The following is a 24,166-nucleotide window of genomic DNA, read 5'->3' as shown; positions in this document are numbered from 1 at the left end:
CTTAATTGCTCGAACTATATTGAAATTGTTAAATAGCCTGCTTCTAAAAAGTTATAACATAAACGTCAAATGTAATTTTTCACGATAAAATCAGAGATTTGAATCTCCACCTTTATGTTTTTGTTTTTGTTTTTATTTTTTCGCAAAAGACAAATTAAAATATAAATATAATATCTTTACTTAATTGGTAGGTATAAGATGCCTTTCTCTTTTTTTTTTTTCTTTTTTTTTTCCTTTTGTTTTTCTTTTCTTTTCAATTTTACAATCAATTTTTATCTTCAAATTTTACCATTAAATAAAAGTCAACTGTGGGTTATGTTTGAAAAAAAAAAAAAAAATCTGTCCTTTTTTTAGTCAAAATATAGAATGTTTGTTTTTTGGGATTCTCAAGTTTATCCTTGATGCATTAAATGTTTAGGTAACTTTCATATAAGCTTTGGTTAATTTTTTTATAACAACAGTGAATAAATCACTAAATTATTATTATTATTCTAATTTCTCAAGAGGGGTATACAAGTGGTATGGTCACATGTTATCATATATTAATTAAATAATTTAATTACACGTCAACCTTTTGTAAACAAATTTTAACGAATTCTTTAAAAAAAAAAAACAGAGAGAGAGAGAAATGGTATAATTAGGGTTTATCCAAGGATAAAAATGCAAGGGAGTAGTAGAATCCTGTAATTAATGGGCTTGGAATTTGGGCCGGAAGGTCAGACAAGCCTTTGAAACGGAAATTAACATGCAGCCCAATAAAAGGCTCAAACGTGTACTTCCGACACTAATCTCTTGAGGCGATTTTCATTTTTTTTGTCCATTTCTTCCTTACAAATTGGTCAAAAGAAAAACAAATCCCATAAATGCTCATATGTGTAGACAAAACCAAGGATTTCTCATACCTTTTAACTCAAACCCATTGATTTTATATGCATGGTAAACCTGTGTGCGAACATCTCGCTTTCGAGGGTGGTTTGTGCATAAATTTAAGCAGTATCACCACTTGAACAACTATGTTGCTATAGATACATCGAAACTATCTGTATCAAATGTCTGACTTGTGAAACTTTTAAACAAACAACAAGAGAGTAGAATAAATTAATATTAAGTTAATGATTTTTATGTCAAGCTGTTACGGAGGTAGGTGGTTGAATCATTAATGTGAAGCCTTGAAATTTAGGGTCAAGGCCATTTTTAAAGGCACGGAAATAAGAGTGTGACCACCTACGGTTTTTATTCCTCTTTTACAAGGTTAGCCTTTATTTGGCAATTGGGTCCATACCCATTATTTTCATTCTTTCTCATTTTACCATTTTACTTTTTCCTTTTTCTCACTAAATACATCTTCAAATTTTGATATCAAAACTTTAATAACCTACCACCCTAAATTATTGTCACCCTAAATTATTGTCACATTACTGAAAGTGCCTTATATTTTCAAAATGGCTTGATTCAAAATGTCGCGCTTTTTCTTTAGTGAACTGTTCAATTAAGTTGAGATTTATTTGTAGTATAGTATGTTAACTAATGAGTGGTATTGTCGTGTGGATTATCTAAGCGAAGTTGGTAAATGTTCCCATCCAAGTGACGAGGAAGAGAACAAAGAAAATTAATTTACAAGAAATATTNTTTACCATTAAATAAAAGTCAACTGTGGGTTATGTTTGAAAAAAAAAAAAAAAATNGTTACTTTTTCTTTAATTAATAGTGTTTTGGAAACGTATGCGACGTTAAAGTACAAAAGTGAAATTTGGAATTTACGATAAATGATTAAAAAAAGTAGAATTGTTTTATCCTCTTGCGCCGACATATATTTTGTTTGTTAATATCATTACTTACTACTCAAAGTCTATTGTGTTTGACCGGATAACGTTTAAATTTATTATTACTAATTTTCATGTTTCAATCGATCTACCGTATTAAATGATATANGAATGTTTGTTTTTTGGGATTCTCAAGTTTATCCTTGATGCATTAAATGTTTAGGTAACTTTCATATAAGCTTTGGTTAATTTTTTTATAACAACAGTGAATAAATCACTAAATTATTATTATTATTCTAATTTCTCAAGAGGGGTATACAAGTGGTATGGTCACATGTTATCATATATTAATTAAATAATTTAATTACACGTCAACCTTTTGTAAACAAATTTTAACGAATTCTTTAAAAAAAAAAAACAGAGAGAGAGAGAAATGGTATAATTAGGGTTTATCCAAGGATAAAAATGCAAGGGAGTAGTAGAATCCTGTAATTAATGGGCTTGGAATTTGGGCCGGAAGGTCAGACAAGCCTTTGAAACGGAAATTAACATGCAGCCCAATAAAAGGCTCAAACGTGTACTTCCGACACTAATCTCTTGAGGCGATTTTCATTTTTTTTGTCCATTTCTTCCTTACAAATTGGTCAAAAGAAAAACAAATCCCATAAATGCTCATATGTGTAGACAAAACCAAGGATTTCTCATACCTTTTAACTCAAACCCATTGATTTTATATGCATGGTAAACCTGTGTGCGAACATCTCGCTTTCGAGGGTGGTTTGTGCATAAATTTAAGCAGTATCACCACTTGAACAACTATGTTGCTATAGATACATCGAAACTATCTGTATCAAATGTCTGACTTGTGAAACTTTTAAACAAACAACAAGAGAGTAGAATAAATTAATATTAAGTTAATGATTTTTATGTCAAGCTGTTACGGAGGTAGGTGGTTGAATCATTAATGTGAAGCCTTGAAATTTAGGGTCAAGGCCATTTTTAAAGGCACGGAAATAAGAGTGTGACCACCTACGGTTTTTATTCCTCTTTTACAAGGTTACCCTTTATTTGGCAATTGGGTCCATACCCATTATTTTCATTCTTTCTCATTTTACCATTTTACTTTTTCCTTTTTCTCACTAAATACATCTTCAAATTTTGATATCAAAACTTTACTAACCTACCACCCTAAATTATTCTCACATTACTGAAACTGCCTTTATATTTTCAAAATGGCTTGATTCAAAATGTCGCCTTTTTCTTTAGTGAACTGTTCAATTAAGTTGAGATTTATTTGTAGTATAGTATGTTAACTAATGAGTGGTATTGTCGTTTGGATTATCTAAGCGATGTTGGTAAATGTTCCCATCCAAATGACGAGGAAGAGAACAAAGAAAATTAATTTACAAGAAATATTAGTGTGACGCAAAAAAACAAGTTTACTTTTTCTTTAATTAATAGTGTTTTAGAAACGTATGCGACGTTAAAGCACAAAAGTGAAATTTGGAACTTACGATAAATGATTAAAAAAAGTAGAATTGTTTTATCTGCTTACGCCGACATAAGTTTTGTTTGTTAATATCATTACTTACTACTCAAAGTCTATTGTGTTTGACCGGATAACGTTTAAATTTATTATTTCTAATTTTCATGTTTCAATCGATCTACCGTATTAAATGATATAGATCGTTTTTAATTATTGTTGATATAACGGATATATATGGTAGGAAAGTTTTACGTCATATTGATTATATTTTTTAGAGCAAGTTGACACATGGACCGGTCCATTTGAATTATTTGGATACCTAATCAAGTCACGATTATCGGACAAACCATATATATTTTTATAATCCAAATATCATAGTTTTTAATTAAAATAAACTTTATAATCCAACATTTTATTAATTTAAATTAATAACAATATCCAAATTTTAAAATAACTTACGTAAGTTTTAATAAATCTTAATAACATTGAGTTAAGAAAAATTTTAAATTATTGTTTCTTAAAACAAATTTACTAATCCAATGAGTATATGGAAATCCATCCTAAACGGAATGAACCAAATTTAAGGATTGATTATTGAAAATTGGGTCAGCGCTCAGCCCAACCAAACTGTGTAATTAAGCCCACTAAGGTTGAGCCCAAGCCTAATTTGGACCTTTTTAGGTTCAGGCTAGACCAAACCAACCTAATGGTGAGTTAGTATGGTATAAGAATAGAAACATTTGATTAGTATCATAGTGAACCATTTATGAAATTTAATTATGCTGAACTAAATTAAACTAAATATAGATTATAATTGAATATTTCATAGAATTATAAGTAGAGACAATTCATAAGGGTGAGTTAAAATGATAAAATTCAAAGAAAAAAAAAATAAAAAAGAAAATTTTCTTCCCACGCTTGAAATGATTTCAAAATGGTGGAAATATAATGTTTCGTAACTTTAAATAAAAGCATTTGTTCATCTCAACCAAACACAAAAAAAAAAAAATATTTGATTAATCATATGACTAACACATATTTAGAAAATTTGATAATCTTGAAACTAAAATAAATAAAAAAAACATCTAAATTTGGTCCTGGTAGATCGATTGAAGCTAAAATTTTCACTAAAAATCTGTAAAACAGAAACATGTAGAAGGAGCGAAATCCAAACAAGTTGTGTTTGTGTTCGCAAATCAATTCCAAATGTACAATAAAAATCTTCATTTTAGTAATGTTACAAAAAGAATATAGCTCTAAAACTGACCAAAAACACCTTCAAATCTCAGCGTCGACGAGACGGTGGCAAATATTCATGTTCGATCGACGGCAAAGTTCGAGTCCCCGGAGCGGTCGGAGCTCTGACGTGTCCGACCATTGAAACCTGCAGAGCTTCCTCTTCGTACGCTCTAATTTCCAGCTCCTCCATTCTCGTCCTCTTCTTCACCCTAACAAACATCGCCACCAAAAGCAACCCCAACAGAAACGCTCCGATCGCCGCCCCAATCGAGCTCCCGATCGCTACCTTCCACGGCCGCTCCTTTTTCTTCAGCTCCACCGGCTCTGGCTCCTCCACTACCAACCCAAAATGGCCCTGTCTCAAAACAGAGCATATCAATGGCGAAATTTCCTTCGCCAAAGTCACTCTCCCATCCCTCTCAAAGCTCGCACAAATTGGCCTCATTCCCGAAACATTCTCCATTCTCGTCGAGTTTCTGAAGTCTATCGTGATGGGTTTTTCTCCGGCGGATATTCCGACCTCAAATGGAACAGCGGAACTGGAACTATTACTGTAATAGCCGGAATTATAAGCCAAAAGCCCCAAAATTGAAGACACTAATTGGTAGCCAGTTAAATGGTAGTTGTTGAAGTAAATGGAGGACCAATTGGAGCCCAAATTTTGTCGGATGATCACTATCCTCTCCGCACATGGGTTCAGAGAAACGCCGACACCCAGATGGAATTCCTTCACCCTGGCGCCGTACCGCCGTAAACTTCCGCATCGGAACCTGGCCGTGTCGACGTTGACGCCGGAGAAATTTTGGGGCAATGGGACGTTGTGAAGTGTCCCTGTTTTGATTGTGTTGTCAAGGGACTTGAATGTGTAATCTCTGATGTAAAGATCGAGGAGATGGGTTGATTGGAGTTTGTGGGGCTGAGCTTTGAGGAACGCCATTGATGAGGCCGACGAGAAGAAGAAGAAAAAGAAGAAGAAGCCCATCGGAAAATGGGTTTGAAGGGCTGTTTTGGTGCGGTCTTTTGCTGGTTTTCTTATGGGAATGTATCAAAAGAAGAGCTCTCGTTGAATGGCGATGCGAAGGAAGCAGCTTTTCCTTCCTTCCCCTTAGTTAAATCTGTTAGATGTAAGAGGAAATGAAACTGGTTTGATCTGGGAGGTTCTCTGAGTGAGCTGTAAGGAAGAGAAAAGAGAAAAGGGAAAGGAAAAGTTGTCTTTGTTGCATTATTTTATAGTTGAATTATATATATATATATAGAGCCTTTTGCTTTAGCTATAACTTTTATTTAAGCTTCACTTCCTAAGTAACATTTAAATGTTATTAGTAATATCCAAATAGAAGGTTACCAAACGTTTGATTATAAGTTAAGTAATAAAGTTAAAGAACATCAACCATTCCTAAAAATGGATCAAAATCTTAAAATTGATATAAAATGGGGTAAGACGATGATAATTTCTTGTACTTGAAGCGTTTAATTTTAAAAAAAAGAATAATGGTCTAGAGATTTGAGGATGGAGTCAAACAGGGGGGAAAGGTAGGCAAATTGGAATGATTTAGGAGTGTGGAACATGATAATGATGTTTCTCTCGCGTGCGAGGCCTTTAAGAGAAAAAAAAAAATCAAATACTTCGCATCAATTTTAATTTTTTTTTATATGCAATTGATAAAAAAAAATTGAAATTTTAGACAAAATACAATATTTTTTTAAAAATTAATGATAGATGCATGACAAAGGATAAAATTTCTGTATTTTCTAGAATATATGTATTTACTTTTTATATACATTATTAGATTTAATTTTACATTTAAAGAATAATATGAGAAACTTCCATAAATAAATATTTTGACCAAAAGATTAGAGAATACAATGTTTGTCAATGGAGCTAGGTTCAAGTTGTTATGCTGATAAATTTAAGTTAGTTTTTCTTACACGTGGCAGTTTTTTTTTTAATAAGTTAAACCTTAATTTAAAAAAAAAATAAAAATAAAAACACGAGAATGCTAAAAGTGGTTCAACCGTGGGCTTGTGAAGGCCACGTGACCATAGGCTTGGGCCGTAAATGCTCAACTCAGGAGGCCCAACTCTTCATTTCTCTCCATTTTTCAGTCTTATCTGACATAAATTAGTTTTTAAAATAGTTAAAACTACTTTTTATCATTTTTAAATATCTAGTCTTATACTTTTAAATGTGTTTGATTTATTAAAATGATTTTTAAAAAATTTTAATGACAACTTTGTAATAGTATATATCACCCGTGTAACAATTATTTATAAGTTGAATTCGCAACATATAACTTAGTTGAAAAGATATTGTAACATCCGAGTAAATGAAAGATACATAAATGAATTGAAACCACATCCGAATAAGAGTGATCACGAGAATAAATGAATTGAAAGATATTATCCATACCAATAAGGTGCACATTTCTTTAACAACATCACTATGGTATAACATTGACGAATTTCTAATAAGATATTTGTTATTTTATTTTTTAAAATAATTATCAGTCATTTGACTTACATTGATGAAGGCTGATGTGGCATGTTATTATATTATTAAAGGATGTTGTGTAAAATTACTTAATCTTATAATTATTAATATGTTTTTGAAGTGACGTAGATAATAAACGGATCTATGAAAATAACTTATTAATTAATTAACCAAATATAATTATATAGGTTTAGAGGGTAGACTTGTAACATGACAGAATGAATAATATTAAAGGCTATTCTACAAACTATTTAAATGCAATTCATTTAATATATAGTTTGATTGCATGAAGTTTATTGTCACGTGATGCTGTGCTCTCCCACATGGGTTTTCACTCAAAAACTTGGAATATGTTTCATTAATGTCTCACCCCTTTTATAAAATAAATAAATTAGATTGTATCTGAAAAAAAAATGTAAAAAATTGATTAATCATTAAAATATATATTAAAAAAAATTGTCTTGACATAATTTAATAGGTTACGTGTTAATAACGAAACTAGTTAATGAATTGTACGTTGAATATATTTATAATAATAACTATTTGTAAGTTAACGTGGTCCATGAGGTTAAAAAAAATAAATCTACGGGTGAAAACTTACAAATTTTTAAACGTTAATTAAATTAAAATTTAAGTCTATAAACACTCTTTTACTTATAAATTTTTTATTTTTGTTATCGATATTTTAAAAAATCGAACATTTTTTTTTAATTTAGTGAAAAAAAAAATGAAAATAATTATGTATTTTTGAAGAAATGAAAACTCAAATCAAATGGGAGTAAGATTAATAAATTTGTAGCATAAATAAAAGAAAATAGAAATTCAATACTTTAATCCCTAAGATTAATAGAAATTCAATTAAGATCTAAGTGTATGCCTTAAGATGCGCATCTAACTAAATAAAGAGTAATATACATTAAATTAAGGAGATGTATGAGTAAAAGAGTGTTAAAATAATTAATTAAATCCGTAGTCTGGTAAATGAATTAATTACCGACGTAGTAGAAACACAAAAAAAGTGAAGTGAAAAGCAATGGTCGGCCGCTTCCCATACACATGCATTCAATTATTGACTGTACTTTCACTTTTATTTATTTATTTAATTTATACATTTTAAACCCATCAATTTAAATTATATTTCAATACAATAAAACCGCGTTATTTTATAGCGAAAGAAAAAGAAACTTATTTTAATAACCAATAAAGATAACACCTCATGTAACATATTTTTTTTCTTTTTAATACATGCAAATTTCATGATAATATATTTTATTAAAAAAAGTTTTCTTTAAAGGTTTATAATATCGAAAGAGGTATTAAAAATTTATTTTTAAATGTGTGCTAAAATAATTGTATTAAATAATGAGAGGGAGATGGGTGAGGCATTGAAAAGTGTGCCACATCATCTATTAAATAACAATGTAGCTTTTTTTTTTTCAATTTGGGTCGGTATTATATAGCTTAATAATGCACTCTTTTGTTTAATATATCTATCTATATTATATAACTTAATAATGCTAGCATATCAATTTAATCGTAACATAATTAAAATTGTGGAAATATTCATAAATACAATCCAAGAGGATTTTAATGTGTAATAGTTGCACGTCCTTGTGTTATGTTTTAATTTGTACATTAGTTGTATTTAAACATGTAAATTATATAAAAAAAAAAACTTCAAACCCAGCGTTTACATAGCAGGGCATGGCCCTCTGCTTCTAAAACGTGTCGGGATTATTACTCGACTTGACAATAAGAAATGACAAAATGTATAATGTGTATGGAAACAAAAAATACAAATATTTATTATTTAATTTATAATTTATTTTCCACTTTCACTCCACGATAATAAATATATATTTATAATTTTCTCCCTTTCTTGGAGACGATTTGCGTAAGCATTGGATTGAAAGTTTGTTGACCAAAAAGCTTAGGATTTAGAGTGAAAGTATTATTTCTTGTCTATGGTTATTATTTTCTTAAACCAGAACATGTTCATTGCTTAATAAAATCAACTATGCATATTTCTAATTTGTGTCCAAGATTTTTGTATTTTGTGTGACTAATAAATCTTATTTAAGATAGGAGAAAATCACATGGAAAAAATAAGAGATTGATATAATATGACTAATGATACTTTTATATTATTGGATATAGAAACGACATTGAAATTTTTTTCCCAATAGTTCTAATTGGAAAGAAAATATTCCAAATTCATTAACTTATGTTGCAATTCAGACACGTCGATACTTGGAGTATGGTTGGAATCAACAAGAGTTTGGCATTCGATGGTGTGAATGAAGCTGTCATTTACTTTGGTGGAAATGTAGCTAAGGATTTCGAGCCCTTCGGTGGCTAAATCTCGAAGAATGTTGGAAACAGGGAGGTTGTGTTGGGTGGCAGTGTTTAAAACAACTTGAACTCCTCCCGATTCGTTTCTGGCCCTCACCAACACCGACTCCCTTTTAGAGGAATCAAGGGTCTCCACCATGGTAGCCACTGGATTTTTGTCAGACACCCTTTTCAGCTCATCTCTTTTATTAGACAAATCTTGAATCCTGCTCTGCATATGTCGAATGTACTTCACCGCTTCCAGCATATGGTCACATATTGACCGTTTTCCCTATAGAAAAGGCAATGTTAATTTGTGGGTTGGGGCGGGGGAGGAGAAACAAAGGTAGAATAATGAGATAAGGTGGGCGTGTTTACCTTGAGATATTCATGAGGGAGAAGTGAGCGAAGAGTGGCGTAAAGAGAAGCCATATCTTGCCTTCTCTGCCGCTCCACATCTCTGTGCATAATCTTCTTCTTTTTGTGTTCGTTGGGGTTCATATCGCCAATATCATCGGAACTGTTGGCCGGTGGGTTTTTCCGGCGGCCATTTTTGGGCTTTTGAGTACCACTTTTATTGTTGTCCAAGGGAGAGATGGAGGGAAACTGAGGAACAGGAATATCTATGCAGGAAAGTGAAGGGAGAGGGAACAGTTCTTCTCCCAAGTCGTAAGAAAATGGGGATCCAACATTGTCATTCATGTTTTACGACACCCAAAAGACACACAGAGATGGATGGATTTTGAAGCAAAAATGAGCCTCTATTTATAACCACCACCAGTTTCCAAGGTCTCTCTTGGGCGCCTTCCAGTTCAAACTGTTGACTTTAGAATTATTTACTTTATAAACTTTATATTATAGCTTTATTTAATTCTTATTCATTATCATTGCTATTTTGCATTTATTATTGTACTATTATTATTATTATTATTATTTTCAGATCCAGTCTCTGTATTATATTTTATTACCCGAAGAATCTGCCATCAAATTTCTAAAAAAAGGCCTAAAGATACGTACTTCCACTTTTGGAAATTTTAAAATATATGAACTTAGCTCTGAGACATTAAAAATAGCCACGAACATAGAATAATATTATATCAATTTGGGTTAAATATTATATAGTTTTACTTTATACAAATATTGCTGTCAGTTGGAGTCCCAACCACTCACCACTTTGTGACGTTATTATATAATATGTTTCAATTAGATTTGGAACCAATCATTTATTTATTTTAAGCTCGTCATCAAGGACATAAATAACACAAATTTGCATTGTTTTGTAAATATATTTTGTTAGACTAATTATTGGGATTCGTTTTTCAAATATCACATGCTTTTTCGAATACATAAGAATATGAGCTTGGGTTAAAATTTTAGATGAATTAAGAATGAAAAAGATTATAAACTTGTAATCCAATTTTAGTGTAAAGTTTGAAACTAAAATTATTATACAATCAATTTTATTAATAAATCAATAATTTATTTACTTAAGATCAAGGTTCAAATTCTTAAGGAGACCATATCTCCACCCCTACTTACGAGCATGATTGTAGTATTTTTTGGTCGGAATCTATTCAAGTCAACTCCCGCCGAGATTCATTGAATTCCAGCCAAAATTATGGTCAACCTTCAAATTTTCAAAATTTAATTACCCTCCGCTGGTTTTAAAATATTGATCTCATTAAAATGAAATAAAATAAAAATTGTTGGAGTTAATTTTCTTAGCCGCATACACACTTCTAACAACAGACACTATCATTCATTTATTTTTCAATAAGTTGGTTGTAACAACCTAATCTTTCCACACACGTATTAATTATTTTATAATTGGATCATAAATCAATTTGATCCAGTATACATAGATTTAATTACATTAAACAAACTATATTATTCGTATAAAAGTAAAGTAAATAAATATAAACTAGTTGCAGTATTAGTAAATCAACACATTGGTTTAATTTTTTATTATACGGAGACGCAAATTTTTGGTCTCATGCAAACTTAAAAGAGATCGGACTTCTAACGACGTGTTTGTCGGAAACCCATTTGAGATATCCTTTACCAAATTCTGTTGAGGGACTGATCGAACCAATTCTCTTGAACGTCACTGAATATGTCACTTTTTCGTTAATCTTTGAGAAGAATATCTTACTTGGTCGGATTGTTACAGAAATGGACGGCGGTGCTTCGACCACGGCAGTATAAACTTCACGTCCACAGCCGACATTTGTCACCGTTCTTGTAAATGTTTGCGGCGGTCCTAAAACGACCGTAAATGACGGATAGTTGAGGTCTCCTTCGGGAATGCTTGGTTTTGCCAAACAATTAATTGGTTTACGGGCAATTGTTGCAACTTCGTTACTTTTGTATCCCAATCCACAAAGATAAGGAATGTAATCATCGGGTTGAATGTCATAAACTAATCCTGGGTCGGCTGCTTTTGATGGATTGACATGACCAGCGCCAGTTGCAAACAAATCCGCCGGCTGCAAATTTTCGTCGACAATTGGCTGGCCTTCAAGATTTGTTATGTCAGCGGTTGTCATTATGGCGGATTTAATGGCGGCCGGTGACCAATCAGGGTGAGAGCTTTTGATTAGAGCTGCAATGCCGCTGAGATGAGGACAGGACATGGATGTTCCTGAAATTATGTTGAATGTTGATTTTGTGTTACTGTTTTTGTCTAATGGAAATGGCCATGCGGCTAAAATGCTGACACCTGGACCGGTTATGTCGGGCTTCAAAATTCCAGGGCTTGCAACGCTGGGACCTCGAGATGAAAAAGAAGCTATGGCGGGTGAAAAGTTGTCGTCGCCAATTACGGTTCCTTTGAAAAGAATTGTGGCTGTTGGGTATGTTGTTGAGTTTATGTAGGCTTTTATCTTCAACGCCGCCTTGTGGCTGACGTGGCTTGCCGGAAGAACGTGAGCATCTGCTTCAGTACTGAACCCATCTTGTTGTTGGTTTAGGAGGATCATGGCGGCGCCCCCTGCGTTCTTGACTTCAGTCCCTTTTGCAATTCTTGCAATTCCTCCTCCTCTTTCGCATACCACAATTTTTCCCTTTACGTCGATGTCTTTCAATGATCCTTCTCCACACAAAGCGGCTGTTTGATTCTTCTCACCAGCGTAAACAAGTGGCAAAAATGTTGGTGGGAAATCGCTTGGTTGGAACAGAGATTCGCCATCAAATTCTTCTCCATTTCCAAGCTTTGCAGCGGCTTTGATTCTTCGATCAATGGTGCTGGCTGCAACCGTTAGAATCCACGGGGCTTCGTTGGACAATGTGGCTTTAAAAGGGCCTGAATTAGCAGCTGAGCAACTCACAAAAATCCCCTTTTGAATGGCTGCGAATGCACCTATGGCGACTAAGTCTTGGAAGAATGGAACCGATGGGCTCCCAAGCGAGAGTGAGAGCACATCGACGCCGTCTTCAATAGCGGCATCAAGTGCAGCGAGAATGTCGGTGTCAGGGCAGTCTTCTCCAAAGCAAACTTTGTAAATTGCTAGATGAGCTAAAGGGGCCATGCCAACAGCCGTGCCTTTAGCGTTTCCCAATGCCTCAGCGCCCTTGACGAAGGCACCAGCAGCTGTGCTCGCTGTATGAGTCCCATGACCATCTTCATCAATAGGAGAGTCATCCATCATTGTCTCTCCTTTCAAGACTTTTGTTGCGAGATTAAAAGATCTCGCACCTATAAGCTTGTTGTTGCAGGCTGAGAAATTAAACTCGCATCTTCCTTTCCATTTGGGTGGCGGTGGTGGCATTCCCACATCATCAAATGAAGGATGGCTTGGCGCAATTCCGCCATCCAACACTCCTATGATCACTCCCTTTCCAAAGTTTGAATCTTTCCAAAACCCAAATTGGCGATTCAAACCAAGAAAATCAGGGGTATGCGTTGTATGCAATTGCAATATCCTTTCACGCCTTGCTGACACAAAACCATCCTTCTCTTCCATTGCTTTCACTTGTTCTTCACTTAGTCTTGCAGCAAAACCACTCATCACATTTCGATACGAGTATAGCAAACTCGAACTCGACGGTAAGAACGATCGATGCCAGCTCTCAAGATCATCCGTCGTCTCTGGTTTCTCCACGTGGACAATGTACGTTTGAAGATTGATCAACGGAAGCTCAGTCACTAAAGCCCCAACATAATGAAAGTTGAGCAATAGAAGAAGAAAAAGAGAAGGGAAAGCAACCATTGTGTAAGGGAAAAGGCTAATGCTTGATGCACTTGGTGAACTCACCAAAGTGGATGGTTTATATTGGGGAAGGGAGACAGGGCTGGCCGGCAATTGTGTATGAAACTTTCAAACGCATTAAAAGATAGCAATTGGAAGGTTGTGGTGAGGCCTGCAAGGAGTTTTGGCTTGTCAAGTTGAATGATTCGTACTGATAGCAACATGAATGGACTATTAAGTTTGTGAAGTATTAGTTTACAGGCTTTGAAATTTGTTGTTATCTAACTCGACTTCTTACAATGATCGGCATTTAGCTGTGAAACTTAGCTCTTGTTTTTTTAAATCTCAACAATATTTAACTCGGGATTTTTTTTTAATAAAAAAGCTTATAAATGGCGCATGCGTAAATATGAGTAATAAGATAACAATACGTGGACTCCTCATGGATGTAAATTTGGGCCGAACAATAAAAAGCCCATCAAGCGATTCCCCATAGATGTAAATTTGGGCTTAACAATAAAAAAAGCCCATCAAGCGATTCATCATGATGTAAATTTGAGCTGAACAATAAAAAGCCCATCAATTGATTCCTCACGGATGTAAATTTGGGCTGAACAGTAAAAAGCCCATCAAACGATTCCTCATAGATGTAAATTTGGGCTTAACAATAAAAGCCCATAAAACGATTCCTCATAGATGTAAATTTGGGCTTTAACAATAAAAANCGGTAAGAACGATCGATGCCAGCTCTCAAGATCATCCGTCGTCTCTGGTTTCTCCACGTGGACAATGTACGTTTGAAGATTGATCAACGGAAGCTCAGTCACTAAAGCCCCAACATAATGAAAGTTGAGCAATAGAAGAAGAAAAAGAGAAGGGAAAGCAACCATTGTGTAAGGGAAAAGGCTAATGCTTGATGCACTTGGTGAACTCACCAAAGTGGATGGTTTATATTGGGGAAGGGAGACAGGGCTGGCCGGCAATTGTGTATGAAACTTTCAAACGCATTAAAAGATAGCAATTGGAAGGTTGTGGTGAGGCCTGCAAGGAGTTTTGGCTTGTCAAGTTGAATGATTCGTACTGATAGCAACATGAATGGACTATTAAGTTTGTGAAGTATTAGTTTACAGGCTTTGAAATTTGTTGTTATCTAACTCGACTTCTTACAATGATCGGCATTTAGCTGTGAAACTTAGCTCTTGTTTTTTTAAATCTCAACAATATTTAACTCGGGATTTTTTTTTAATAAAAAAGCTTATAAATGGCGCATGCGTAAATATGAGTAATAAGATAACAATACGTGGACTCCTCATGGATGTAAATTTGGGCCGAACAATAAAAAGCCCATCAAGCGATTCCCCATAGATGTAAATTTGGGCTTAACAATAAAAAAAGCCCATCAAGCGATTCATCATGATGTAAATTTGAGCTGAACAATAAAAAGCCCATCAATTGATTCCTCACGGATGTAAATTTGGGCTGAACAGTAAAAAGCCCATCAAACGATTCCTCATAGATGTAAATTTGGGCTTAACAATAAAAGCCCATAAAACGATTCCTCATGGATGTAAATTTGGGCTTTAACAATAAAAAGCCCATCAAGCGATTCTTCTATCAGTTGCATGATCATATTTACGTGTCCGTATAAAATGCTCTGCCAAGGCTATCTAGGGTTCTGGTTATTCGGCCGTCGCGGTAGAGCAACTCTTCTTGAACTCCATAGCTAGGGCAAACAGAGTTCCGCTGCCTTAGACGTTAACCATGGGTCGTATGCACAGTCGAGGGTTCGTTTCTAATCTCCGATTTGCTTCCGTTTCATTTCTACTTTAGTGTTGGTTTCATTAGTTGAATCTGGTCCGTATTGTTCCCAACATTGACTGCATTTTCTCCATTTTGCAGTAAGGGTATTTCCGCCTCTGCATTGCCCTACAAGAGGACGCCGCCAAGTTGGCTCAAGATCTCTTCCACGGATGTAAGTATTTTATTGACTAACTCCACTGTTTAACTGATGGGGAATACTTTCTGGAAGTTCTGAGCTTGGAGAGCTGCTTTCAGGATTTTGTTATTCCTTCAGCAATATTCTGTTTGTTATCGTTCTTATTGAATTTAAATTTAGGTGGAAGATAATATCTGCAAGTTTGCGAAGAAGGGTTTAACCCCTTCTCAGATTGGTGTCATTCTTCGTGATTCTCACGGTATAGCTCAGGTCAGAAGTGTTACTGGAAGCAAAATCTTGCGTATTCTTAAAGCCCACGGTATTCTTCTTATCCATCTCTTGCGCATTTTCGATTTTTCTGTTAAGTTGTTTACGAGCATTTTTGATACTCGAGTTTGTGGTTGTACTATTTAGGGCTGGCACCCGAGATTCCTGAGGATCTTTATCACTTAATCAAGAAGGCAGTTTCCATCCGTAAGCATTTGGAGAGGAACAGGAAGGACAAGGATTCCAAGTTCAGATTGATTCTTGTTGAGAGCAGAATTCACAGGCTTGCTCGTTACTACAAGAAGACCAAGAAGCTTCCACCAGTTTGGAAATAGTAAGTTTTCTATCGTTCATCCATATTGTCGTGCTTTATGTTGAAATTATCTAATCACTAACATAGATTCATAGTACAAAATTTGTTATTCAAACGTTTAGCAACAAGTGTGAAGAGAAACAGAGAAGAAAATACCAGTTGTTTATTATCTAATGACAACTAATGTAGAGTAGTTATCTTTGTTATTACTATGTGGTAAATAAAATTGGGGCATATAGAAGTTGTTCTGCCTCGAGAACGGTTTGAAATTTAAGTGAAATATCATCCTCTTGGCTATTTTATTAGAGGGTGTGCTTGTGCTTGTGCCTTCTTCTGTGACTGCTAGTCTCCTTTTGTGCATTTGAATTTAGTGATCTAGTCTATTGGTGTTAATGTGGTTTTCTGATTCTTGTTTATTTTGCAAAGTTAAAGTATCTCTACTATCATTTTATGAAGATAACTATATTTCAGTATTGATTGTTTTCTCATTTTAAATATATTTTTAGTTAAACAATATTTGGGGTGGGTGAAATTCGACCTCGCCCTCTTGGTTGAGGGTACATGCTAATTATGGCTGTCATGCTCACTTCGGCATTTTAAATGTTATTATTGTCTTTTTATGAACTGGGTAAATTTCTACACTTTGTACATTTGACAGTACTGGGTATAAAGTTTTGGAATGGTGGGTGGTTCTAAATTTTATTTAAGCATAATACAGAGATTTATACTATCAAGCGCTGGAATATACTTCTGATTTATGCTAAAATAAGTGGAACATGTACTAAGCTTATTGTCTAAATCAGGATTTCGACCTTTGTGATCCTTTGATTTCTTGCAACCCACTGAATTTAAATTGTTAGATATTGAAAATATTGTGATTCTTATTTGTGTGCATGATGGATTAGCCGCTTGTTAATCAAGTTTCTTTCTCATTGCAGTGAGTCAACAACTGCCAGCACCCTGGTCGCATAATTTTCAGTTTGGGCAATTTTCGATTGGTTCCATATGATTTGGTTTTGTCAGTGAATTGGGTCATATATAGGTTGGTGGAGTAGTGAGAGTTGTTACTTGGTTTTCATTTATGGTTTCAGTTTTTAATTTAGTATGAAATGTGTAGACTTATTTGGCCAGATTAAAAAAGCAAACCGGAAAAGATTTTGTTGCCTATAAATTATAATATGGCAGGATGTTTCGTTTAAATGTTCTTATATATTTTAAACTCTATTTGGGGGAGGTATAAGGTCTGTTCTAAAATTCTGTGATATGGATGCAACAAAAACCATAACTTGAAACCTAAAGTATAGGGGGGTATGTATGAGCTATGAGGACGAATTGCGGCAGAAAGTATTTTAAACTTCTTAGGTTTGTGGATTCATGATGATATAGAGTTGGCTGAAATTTTAATAAAATGTTTGCTGCTGCAATCAAAGCAATGTTCTTATGTGAAAGACTTTTTGCGAGTTTTTAGTTGAAGCCTTCAAAAGGCGCCCACGTCGTTATAAACCTTTATTATCTGGGGCTTTCTTCTGTCGTATAGGAAGAATGATCTGGTTTGTTCTTTCTATCCTTTGGTAGTCAACCATTATCAATGAGGATAAAACCACATGCATCACTGTACACATGTCAATCAGGATTAACCACCTATCTGTACCTCAATTTTGCACTATTCTTCCTTGAGCTTTGATATAGATGTATTTTGTCGTCTTTTTGTAATTGTATTCAAAATGATACAAACATTTGGTTGTCTAACAATTTTAACATAAAAGTTTCGTCACCCTTTCAGAAAATCTGCCTGGTCTATTTCCAGTAACTACAATATTCCAGCCTTAACAAATTGACAAATCTGATAGTAAAAGTTTACAAACATATAGAGTTCAAATGTAAAAAAGTGAAAAAAAAAAAGAATTTAGTGAAACCGTGAAACAAAGACCGAGGGGCCACATTGCACACAACAAAACGTTCATGCCCATCTATGTGTGCAGCAGACCAGTTACTCCTACCAGTTTGGTATCAATGGCAGCAGGTGACGAGAACCAGCTTCCATCAAGTCTGACCTCGAGAAAGTTACATAAATCATCTCAAAGTACCATAGTGATATCGCAACGACCACCACAAGTACATTATTTTCTCCACGAGTTGATAAAAGCATCTCATTTTCCAAATAACAAGCTTTAGCATTACTAAGAAGCTGGTCCTCTAAACTATGAGATTCCGAACTATCTGGAGCTGGAGGTATTTGACTTTCGGAAGGTGAACTTTCATTCCGTGCATTGTTATCCTTGTGTGTGTCGTCATCACCACCTCTTTCATCCTTTTCTTCATGAGGACCGCTGTCATTACCTCCTCTTGGAACTACCTGAACCAAATCTGGCCGTGCTTCTACCCCAACACGTCTCAAATGCAGCTGTCACGGACAATTTAAGATGAGATGACTAAAGATTTGAGAGTACAGAAGGAGTACATGTGTCATATTTACCTGAAGATGCAAGTTAACTTCATCGGGGCGTGAAAGAAATGGGAAATCGCCCCCTGTTTTCAAGTATGCTCTCCTGGCTCCAGAATACCTTTCATTCAGTTGATCTTTGAGTTGAAGTGGAATCGCACAATAGTCATTTGTCTTGGGGGTGAAGTAACCATGTCGGTGGGAAAAAAAAACAAAAAAGAAAGGGAGGCATGTCACTAGCAGAATTATCAAGACGTGCAAGCATCAANCAAAAAAGAAAGTGAGGCATGTCACTAGCAGAATTATCAAGACGTGCAAGCATCAAAACAACGAAGTCAATAAAGCACATAGTTTCAACAAATCATGACTTCAAGTTACAGCGATACACATTATGTGGCAAGTTTTAGAAGGCATACATCCATTACGGTAATAGACGAATCTGGAAGAAGAAGAGGCCCAATTGAGGCATCATCAACTGTTAGGGTCAGCCTCGATGCTAAATCTTCTTTAGAAAGCATTTCCACCTGAACCGATAATAATAAATTCAGGGCTAATAGAACTTCAACTAATCAAACATTTTGTATAAACAGTTAGCACAAATAACATGATGCTTTGACTGAAACAAAGATGAGGCCGTTCCACTAAGGCATATTATAAAGAGATGAACGCATAAACAATTCATATTACACATTAAAGCTAGCTGCTGCTAATGTCCGCATAAGAGTTGGATTAATGTAGAAAAAAGGACACGAGTATTTTGGAGAAAATCGGAAACTAAAGCTGAGAAGGATTAAAAACATTATGATAAATACAGCTTTAAAATTTTTGAGCTGATACCTAGTCACAGATATCAGTGATTCACTAAACTGTTTTAGTCAGAATTATTAACATATTGACATCCACAAGAAACAGAGAACCATCTAGAACTAATCCACTGAGCTGTGCGAGAGAGATTTGCTTGATTACAAATAAAGTTTTAAACTTCAAGTACCTGAGAAACAACAAAGTCTACGGAATCTGCAATGAACGGTTCATGAGGGCCATCACGAATTCCTGTTAAGACATACCTTTTCAGCAAAAAAGAGGGGGCCCAACTAACACTGCATAAAGCAATATCAAAACCCTGCGAGTTAATATTGAAGAAAAATTTTATACTGAATAACATAAAATTTTTGGATGGAGGATCTTGAATTGGAAATGCGCAGTTACATATTAATGGATCATCAGAAACATGTTATGACAGCATTAAAGGTAAGACTACAAATTAGACAAATAAAGCTGAACATGCTCTCGAGAGAGTTTGATTGAGGATGGTGGTAAGGGTGAAGGAACTAAATATAAAGTACAAATGCCTTCTCTTTCAGATCAGATACTGTGGCTTGAGAGTGGAAAGTCATGATAGAGAATCTCACACGTTTCAATGCACAGGAAGTTTTCAAAAGGGTTGGTTTTCAAACGGCCGTAGAGGTCTCAAACCATGGGTTTCAGGCCTAAATAAATCAATTTCAAGTATGAAAAATTTCAGATGGGAAGGAGGTCCATAATGTGATGGGGGAGCAGCAAAGGCCCTGGTACAGGCATCATTATGCATTTCCATCAGGCTGGTACGTCTTCAGCCTTTCGGGTAGGAATTTATAAGAAATATCATTCTGGGAGTGGGATGATGACTGGTTTTTTAATGGCTCACTAAATGCAAGTCTCCGAGGGGTCACATTAGGAAGTTCAAAGAGAAGCCCTCCCAATCAGTGAGGTGTTGAATACGACGGAAAAAAAAAATTGAAATTATCTGCTAAAATAGGACTGATCAATAAGCAGGGAANTTTTTTTTTTGAAATTATCTGCTAAAATAGGACTGATCAATAAGCAGGGAAATCAATCTGTTGGATTCGGGATTCAAAACATTCAGCTCAGTAAAGAGAGATACATTAAAAGATGACTAGTACCTAGTCTAGTCTGAATAGCAGTTGGGGAGAATAAATAGAGCTGCGAGATTTAAAATGGCTACCCTTCGCTGGCCCTAATTCCTAATTGGTAAAGCCTTTATAAAAACAGTCGAAAAGATCAAACCCACCATTTTAGGCAATGTCCTTGTAACATAAATGCTCAGAAGCTTTGATTACATTGTGATTAGCTGGTGTTTTCCACTTTCTAGTAGAGGGAATTGAGCAAATGCCATGTGGCTTTTAGCTTAGAGGAAAAGGGCACTGGCTTGTGGTCAAATACAACAAAAACTCATCTTTAGGAATATTGTAATGGAAGAACCATAGAATTTTCAGGGAAACATCTAGAGATGGTAAGAAATTGTGGCATCTAACTTATGCATTCTCTCCAAACCATATTATAATCATAAGAATTTAGGAAAGCTAATTGGACTGCTTTTTTGTATGTTCCCCCAGCTTGGAGTTATCCCTCTCTTATTCTCCTCATTTTATCAATGGAAAAAGTCTTCAGTGTCTGATTCTTTTTTTTTTCTTTCTTTTTTTCTTTTTCAGGCATGCACTGGACGTAATGAGAACATATCTAATTTCTCAAAAATTGCATTTATAACTTCTTTGCAGCTAAGATTTTAGCAATAGACATAGAGAATTCTTTGGGTATCAATAATTTACAAAATAACAAAAGTTCTTCAGCTCATAAATCTACCAAGTAAGGAATGAAATAAATTTAAGAAGAAAAGAAAAGGCACCAGGAGCTTACACTGGAGCCCATGGCATTGCTGCAGAAAAGTTTTTGGTCTCAATAAATGAATTGGATAATATCAAAGATTTAACGCGTCTTGGCCGATGTTGAGCAAAAAGTTGTGCTAGAAATCCCCCAAGTGAAGTGCCATAAATATGTATCTGTTAAAAGTACAGCTGTTAAGCTTTAGAAGTCTTTAGTTTGTCAATCATTTCAAACCATAAATATTGTATATATGATGCAATTAGTGAAAAACAATGTTAGTATGCATCTATTATGCCATATTTGATGAACAGAAGCTCAATAAACCAGCTATCACTATAGATGACATCTACTATCGCTTTCTCACTAGATCAACTTCTATCACAAATCAAATCAGCCAAGTTACTCTCATGCAATATTTAACAGGCTATTGTGATAAGTCAAATCCGATATATAACATATTTACATTATCTACATCCAGATTCCAGAGATACTCAAAGCCTGAAGTCGGTATTACAAAATATTTCTTTATCATGCTTACCAAAATCAAAATTTGCTCAACCATGGTACCTAGAAATATTTCTTCTTTCTAATAGGTTTATGGCTATGTAACACAACAAAACCTAAAAAGTGGTTGATGTTCATCAAAATCTTGTTTCTAGATTGCAGCTTAGCTGTTCTGACTTAAAAATATAACAACCTCAACAAATGCACCTGTTCACACTTAAAGTTAAATGCAAGCCAGTTCATCTACAAGAGTAGAAATGGAGATGTATTTATGACAAGAAAGCACAAAGGACAATAGAATAATGTTACGAGAGTGACATAAACAAAATCCTTACATGATGAACGTCTATAGTATCCAAAAACTTTTCAAATGCTTGAATCCACTCTTGATGTTTCCATACACGTGGAATATCGACAGAAATCACTCGGTAACCCTGTATGTAAAAAATGATGTAATTCTGCAATATGTTCCCAACGTAGTTGAATGCAGAACTCTAGAAGTAACAGTAATAACACCTTGGATTCACAAGCAACAACTGAAAAGAAAAGAAATACTTGAAATTGAAAAAATCAACAATGGCATAACCGCCAGGTAGCAGCCATTCCAAATTAATATGAAGTATGAAATAATTAGAAACAAAAGTTATCTAGTAAAATTAATTGATGAAGATAAAGGAATCTCCAGTCACANCATAACCGCAGGTAGCAGCCATTCCAAATTAATATGAAGTATGAAATAATTAGAAACAAAAGTTATCTAGTAAAATTAATTGATGAAGATAAAGGAATCTCCAGTCACATTTAACTTAAAACGCCTATAACATTAAAGACAAAGAAACGATAAACTCTCCCCAGAAAAAAGGTCAATAACGTAAAAGAAATTACGAGACAGCCCTATCTTGTTACTTAATTCTTTTGAGTTTCCTCTAAAAGGGAGGAAAAGAATCGGACCAATCGCATTGCGCCTTGAGAAAATTGCCAATTCATTTAACAAATACCCCGCATANCCAATAACGTAAAAGAGATTACGAGACAGCCCTATCTTGTTACTTAATTCTTTTGAGTTTCCTCTAAAAGGGAGGAAAAGAATTTAGACCAATCGCATTGAGCCTTGAGAAAATTGCCAATTCATTTAACAAATACCCCGCATAGTTCATGTTTTGTGGTCTCAGTAGAGAATCGATGAGGGCCTACTAAAGTAAACTCCCGAACTAATTCAAAAAGAACAACCTTCATTGCCAAAGAGAGTATTTGTTTGTAGTAGACATCTGCCGTCCCCGCTATTCCAGGAAGACATATAAGAGGAGGTACAACTTTCGGGCCAAAATCATAGTATCGCCATTGCTTGGTGCCAATCTGCGAGAGTAAACATAATCCTCTCGATAAGAGTGAAAATAAAGCCCATAGAGAAGCAGCGAAACCTAGGAAACGCAAAAGAAAAAAAATCCGCAGACCATAAACTTAATCAAGGAACATGTATTTTCTACACATCTGGAAACCTATGCTGATCAATTACAATGATTACTGGACTAAAACAAAGAAGAAAACAAAGTCATAGATGAAATCAATGCAACTAACCGTGTAAAGAAAAGGCAACAAAATGGAAATCGGAGGAGAAAACAAAGAGAAACGTACCGGAATCCGATGAAGGGGGACCTGAGACTTGAAGTATATAAAATCGCCGGGCGCCGAGGAGACGCCTTTCAATCCCATATTACAGGATCATGTTAATTTGATTTGAGATTTCTGTTCGAAAGCTCTAAAACCTCTCGCTCTGTCTTCTGACCTCTCTCTGTTCTTCTGATCTTCTCTCCCAGAACTTCTTGATGGCTAGCGAAAACCACGTGGTTTGCCCTTTTTTCTCTTACTTATTGTTTTCTGTGTTTTGGGCAATTTGCAATTACATACTGTTTGTCAATAATCTTATGTAATTAATCCATAATGACATCAATAATTGAGTTTACAATTTTGAACCTCCGTCTCTTCTCTTAAATCTATGGTTTTAAATTCAAAAAATTACAAGTTAGGGTAAAATTTTAAGGCCATGTTTTTGTTTCCTTGGTTTATTCATAAATAGACTAACGTTGTTTATCTCCATTCTTTATTGTTTAATTGTGAATAAATTAATGTAAGGTGGGAATCTCAAGATAATCCCTTCAAAAATGTTTAAAAAATAAGAGGGAAATAATATTTTTTTTCTTTCCTTAATTGTTACTAAATGAAGGTATTTTGAGATTTCACTTAAGTTATAAGGAGGAAGGAAACATTATCTAAGTGTGTGAAAACTTATTCTTACCGGAGGTTTTAAAAACTATGAGATTAACGATCATACTTGCCACAGTTCTATAAGTTTGTAAAAACTTATCCTTACTGAACATTTAAAAAAAAAAAAAAAAAACTGTGAAATTGACTATCATACTGACCAAAGTTGACAAGTCTTGTTACGTATTATCTTAAAATAGAATAATCATATTTTGTTGGATTTTTTCAAATAAAGGATCTTAGAGTGAAAAAAAACCAAACCATCACCTAGAGGGAGGGA

At 34.5% G+C, this 24,166-nt stretch overlaps 5 protein-coding genes across 5 annotated transcripts; 1 reads left to right on the top strand and 4 right to left on the bottom strand.

Moving 5' to 3' along the window:
• Nucleotides 1-4,350: 4,350 nt before the first annotated feature.
• LOC111795817 lies at nucleotides 4,351-5,678 on the bottom strand. The gene has a single exon (XM_023678409.1). The coding sequence runs from the start codon at nucleotides 5,468-5,470 to the stop codon at nucleotides 4,535-4,537; it is 936 nt and encodes a 311-aa protein (XP_023534177.1). The 5' UTR covers nucleotides 5,471-5,678; the 3' UTR covers nucleotides 4,351-4,534.
• A 3,489-nt stretch (nucleotides 5,679-9,167) lies between these two features.
• Nucleotides 9,168-10,047, bottom strand: LOC111796223 (transcription factor bHLH118-like). Its single transcript, XM_023678980.1, has 2 exons — nucleotides 9,689-10,047; nucleotides 9,168-9,602 (listed from the first exon to the last, which is right to left on the bottom strand). Exons 1-2 carry the CDS (start codon nucleotides 10,010-10,012, stop codon nucleotides 9,168-9,170), a joined length of 759 nt encoding a protein of 252 aa, XP_023534748.1. The 5' UTR covers nucleotides 10,013-10,047.
• Nucleotides 10,048-11,301: 1,254 nt separating this feature from the next.
• On the bottom strand, nucleotides 11,302-13,527 carry LOC111794987 (subtilisin-like protease SBT1.8). The gene has a single exon (XM_023677206.1). It carries the CDS (start codon nucleotides 13,516-13,518, stop codon nucleotides 11,302-11,304), a length of 2,217 nt encoding a protein of 738 aa, XP_023532974.1. The 5' UTR covers nucleotides 13,519-13,527.
• A 1,611-nt stretch (nucleotides 13,528-15,138) lies between these two features.
• On the top strand, nucleotides 15,139-17,213 carry LOC111796224 (40S ribosomal protein S13-like). The gene is made up of 5 exons (XM_023678981.1): nucleotides 15,139-15,281; nucleotides 15,397-15,469; nucleotides 15,614-15,752; nucleotides 15,848-16,034; nucleotides 16,952-17,213. The coding sequence occupies exons 1-5, from the start codon at nucleotides 15,259-15,261 to the stop codon at nucleotides 16,983-16,985; spliced, it is 456 nt and encodes a 151-aa protein (XP_023534749.1). The 5' UTR covers nucleotides 15,139-15,258; the 3' UTR covers nucleotides 16,986-17,213.
• Nucleotides 17,214-17,790: 577 nt separating this feature from the next.
• On the bottom strand, nucleotides 17,791-23,488 carry LOC111795802 (maspardin-like). The gene is made up of 8 exons (XM_023678391.1): nucleotides 23,260-23,488; nucleotides 22,855-22,980; nucleotides 21,960-22,058; nucleotides 21,154-21,296; nucleotides 19,448-19,556; nucleotides 18,873-18,980; nucleotides 18,490-18,630; nucleotides 17,791-18,417 (listed from the first exon to the last, which is right to left on the bottom strand). Exons 1-8 carry the CDS (start codon nucleotides 23,335-23,337, stop codon nucleotides 18,010-18,012), a joined length of 1,212 nt encoding a protein of 403 aa, XP_023534159.1. The 5' UTR covers nucleotides 23,338-23,488; the 3' UTR covers nucleotides 17,791-18,009.
• Nucleotides 23,489-24,166: the final 678 nt, after the last annotated feature.

The sequence above is a fragment of the Cucurbita pepo genome, chromosome LG05 (assembly GCF_002806865.2).
Source record: "Cucurbita pepo subsp. pepo cultivar mu-cu-16 chromosome LG05, ASM280686v2, whole genome shotgun sequence".
Lineage (NCBI taxonomy): Eukaryota > Viridiplantae > Streptophyta > Magnoliopsida > Cucurbitales > Cucurbitaceae > Cucurbita > Cucurbita pepo.
The sequence above is the reverse complement of the archived record's forward strand: the minus strand, read 5'-3'. Positions and strand labels throughout refer to the sequence as shown.

Excerpts from the sequence above, each read along its gene's own strand:
- LOC111795817 (XM_023678409.1), bottom strand. The coding sequence starts at position 5,470 with ATGGGCTTCTTCTTCTTTTTCTTCTTCTTCTCGTCGGCCTCATCAATG.
- LOC111796223 (XM_023678980.1), bottom strand. The coding sequence starts at position 10,012 with ATGAATGACAATGTTGGATCCCCATTTTCTTACGACTTGGGAGAAGAA. Across the intron at positions 9,603-9,688 it reads TCCCTCATGAATATCTCAAG|GGAAAACGGTCAATATGTGA; the intron begins GTAAACACGCCC and ends CCTTTTCTATAG.
- LOC111794987 (XM_023677206.1), bottom strand. The coding sequence starts at position 13,518 with ATGGTTGCTTTCCCTTCTCTTTTTCTTCTTCTATTGCTCAACTTTCAT.
- LOC111796224 (XM_023678981.1), top strand. The coding sequence starts at position 15,259 with ATGGGTCGTATGCACAGTCGAGG. Across the intron at positions 15,753-15,847 it reads GCGTATTCTTAAAGCCCACG|GGCTGGCACCCGAGATTCCT; the intron begins GTATTCTTCTTA and ends TGTACTATTTAG. Across the intron at positions 16,035-16,951 it reads CTTCCACCAGTTTGGAAATA|TGAGTCAACAACTGCCAGCA; the intron begins GTAAGTTTTCTA and ends TTCTCATTGCAG.
- LOC111795802 (XM_023678391.1), bottom strand. The coding sequence starts at position 23,337 with ATGGGATTGAAAGGCGTCTCCTCGGCGCCCGGCGATTTTATATACTTC. Across the intron at positions 21,297-21,959 it reads ATACTATAGACGTTCATCAT|ATACATATTTATGGCACTTC; the intron begins GTAAGGATTTTG and ends TACTTTTAACAG. Across the intron at positions 19,557-21,153 it reads GCAATGCCATGGGCTCCAGT|TGTTAGTTGGGCCCCCTCTT; the intron begins GTAAGCTCCTGG and ends TGCTTTATGCAG.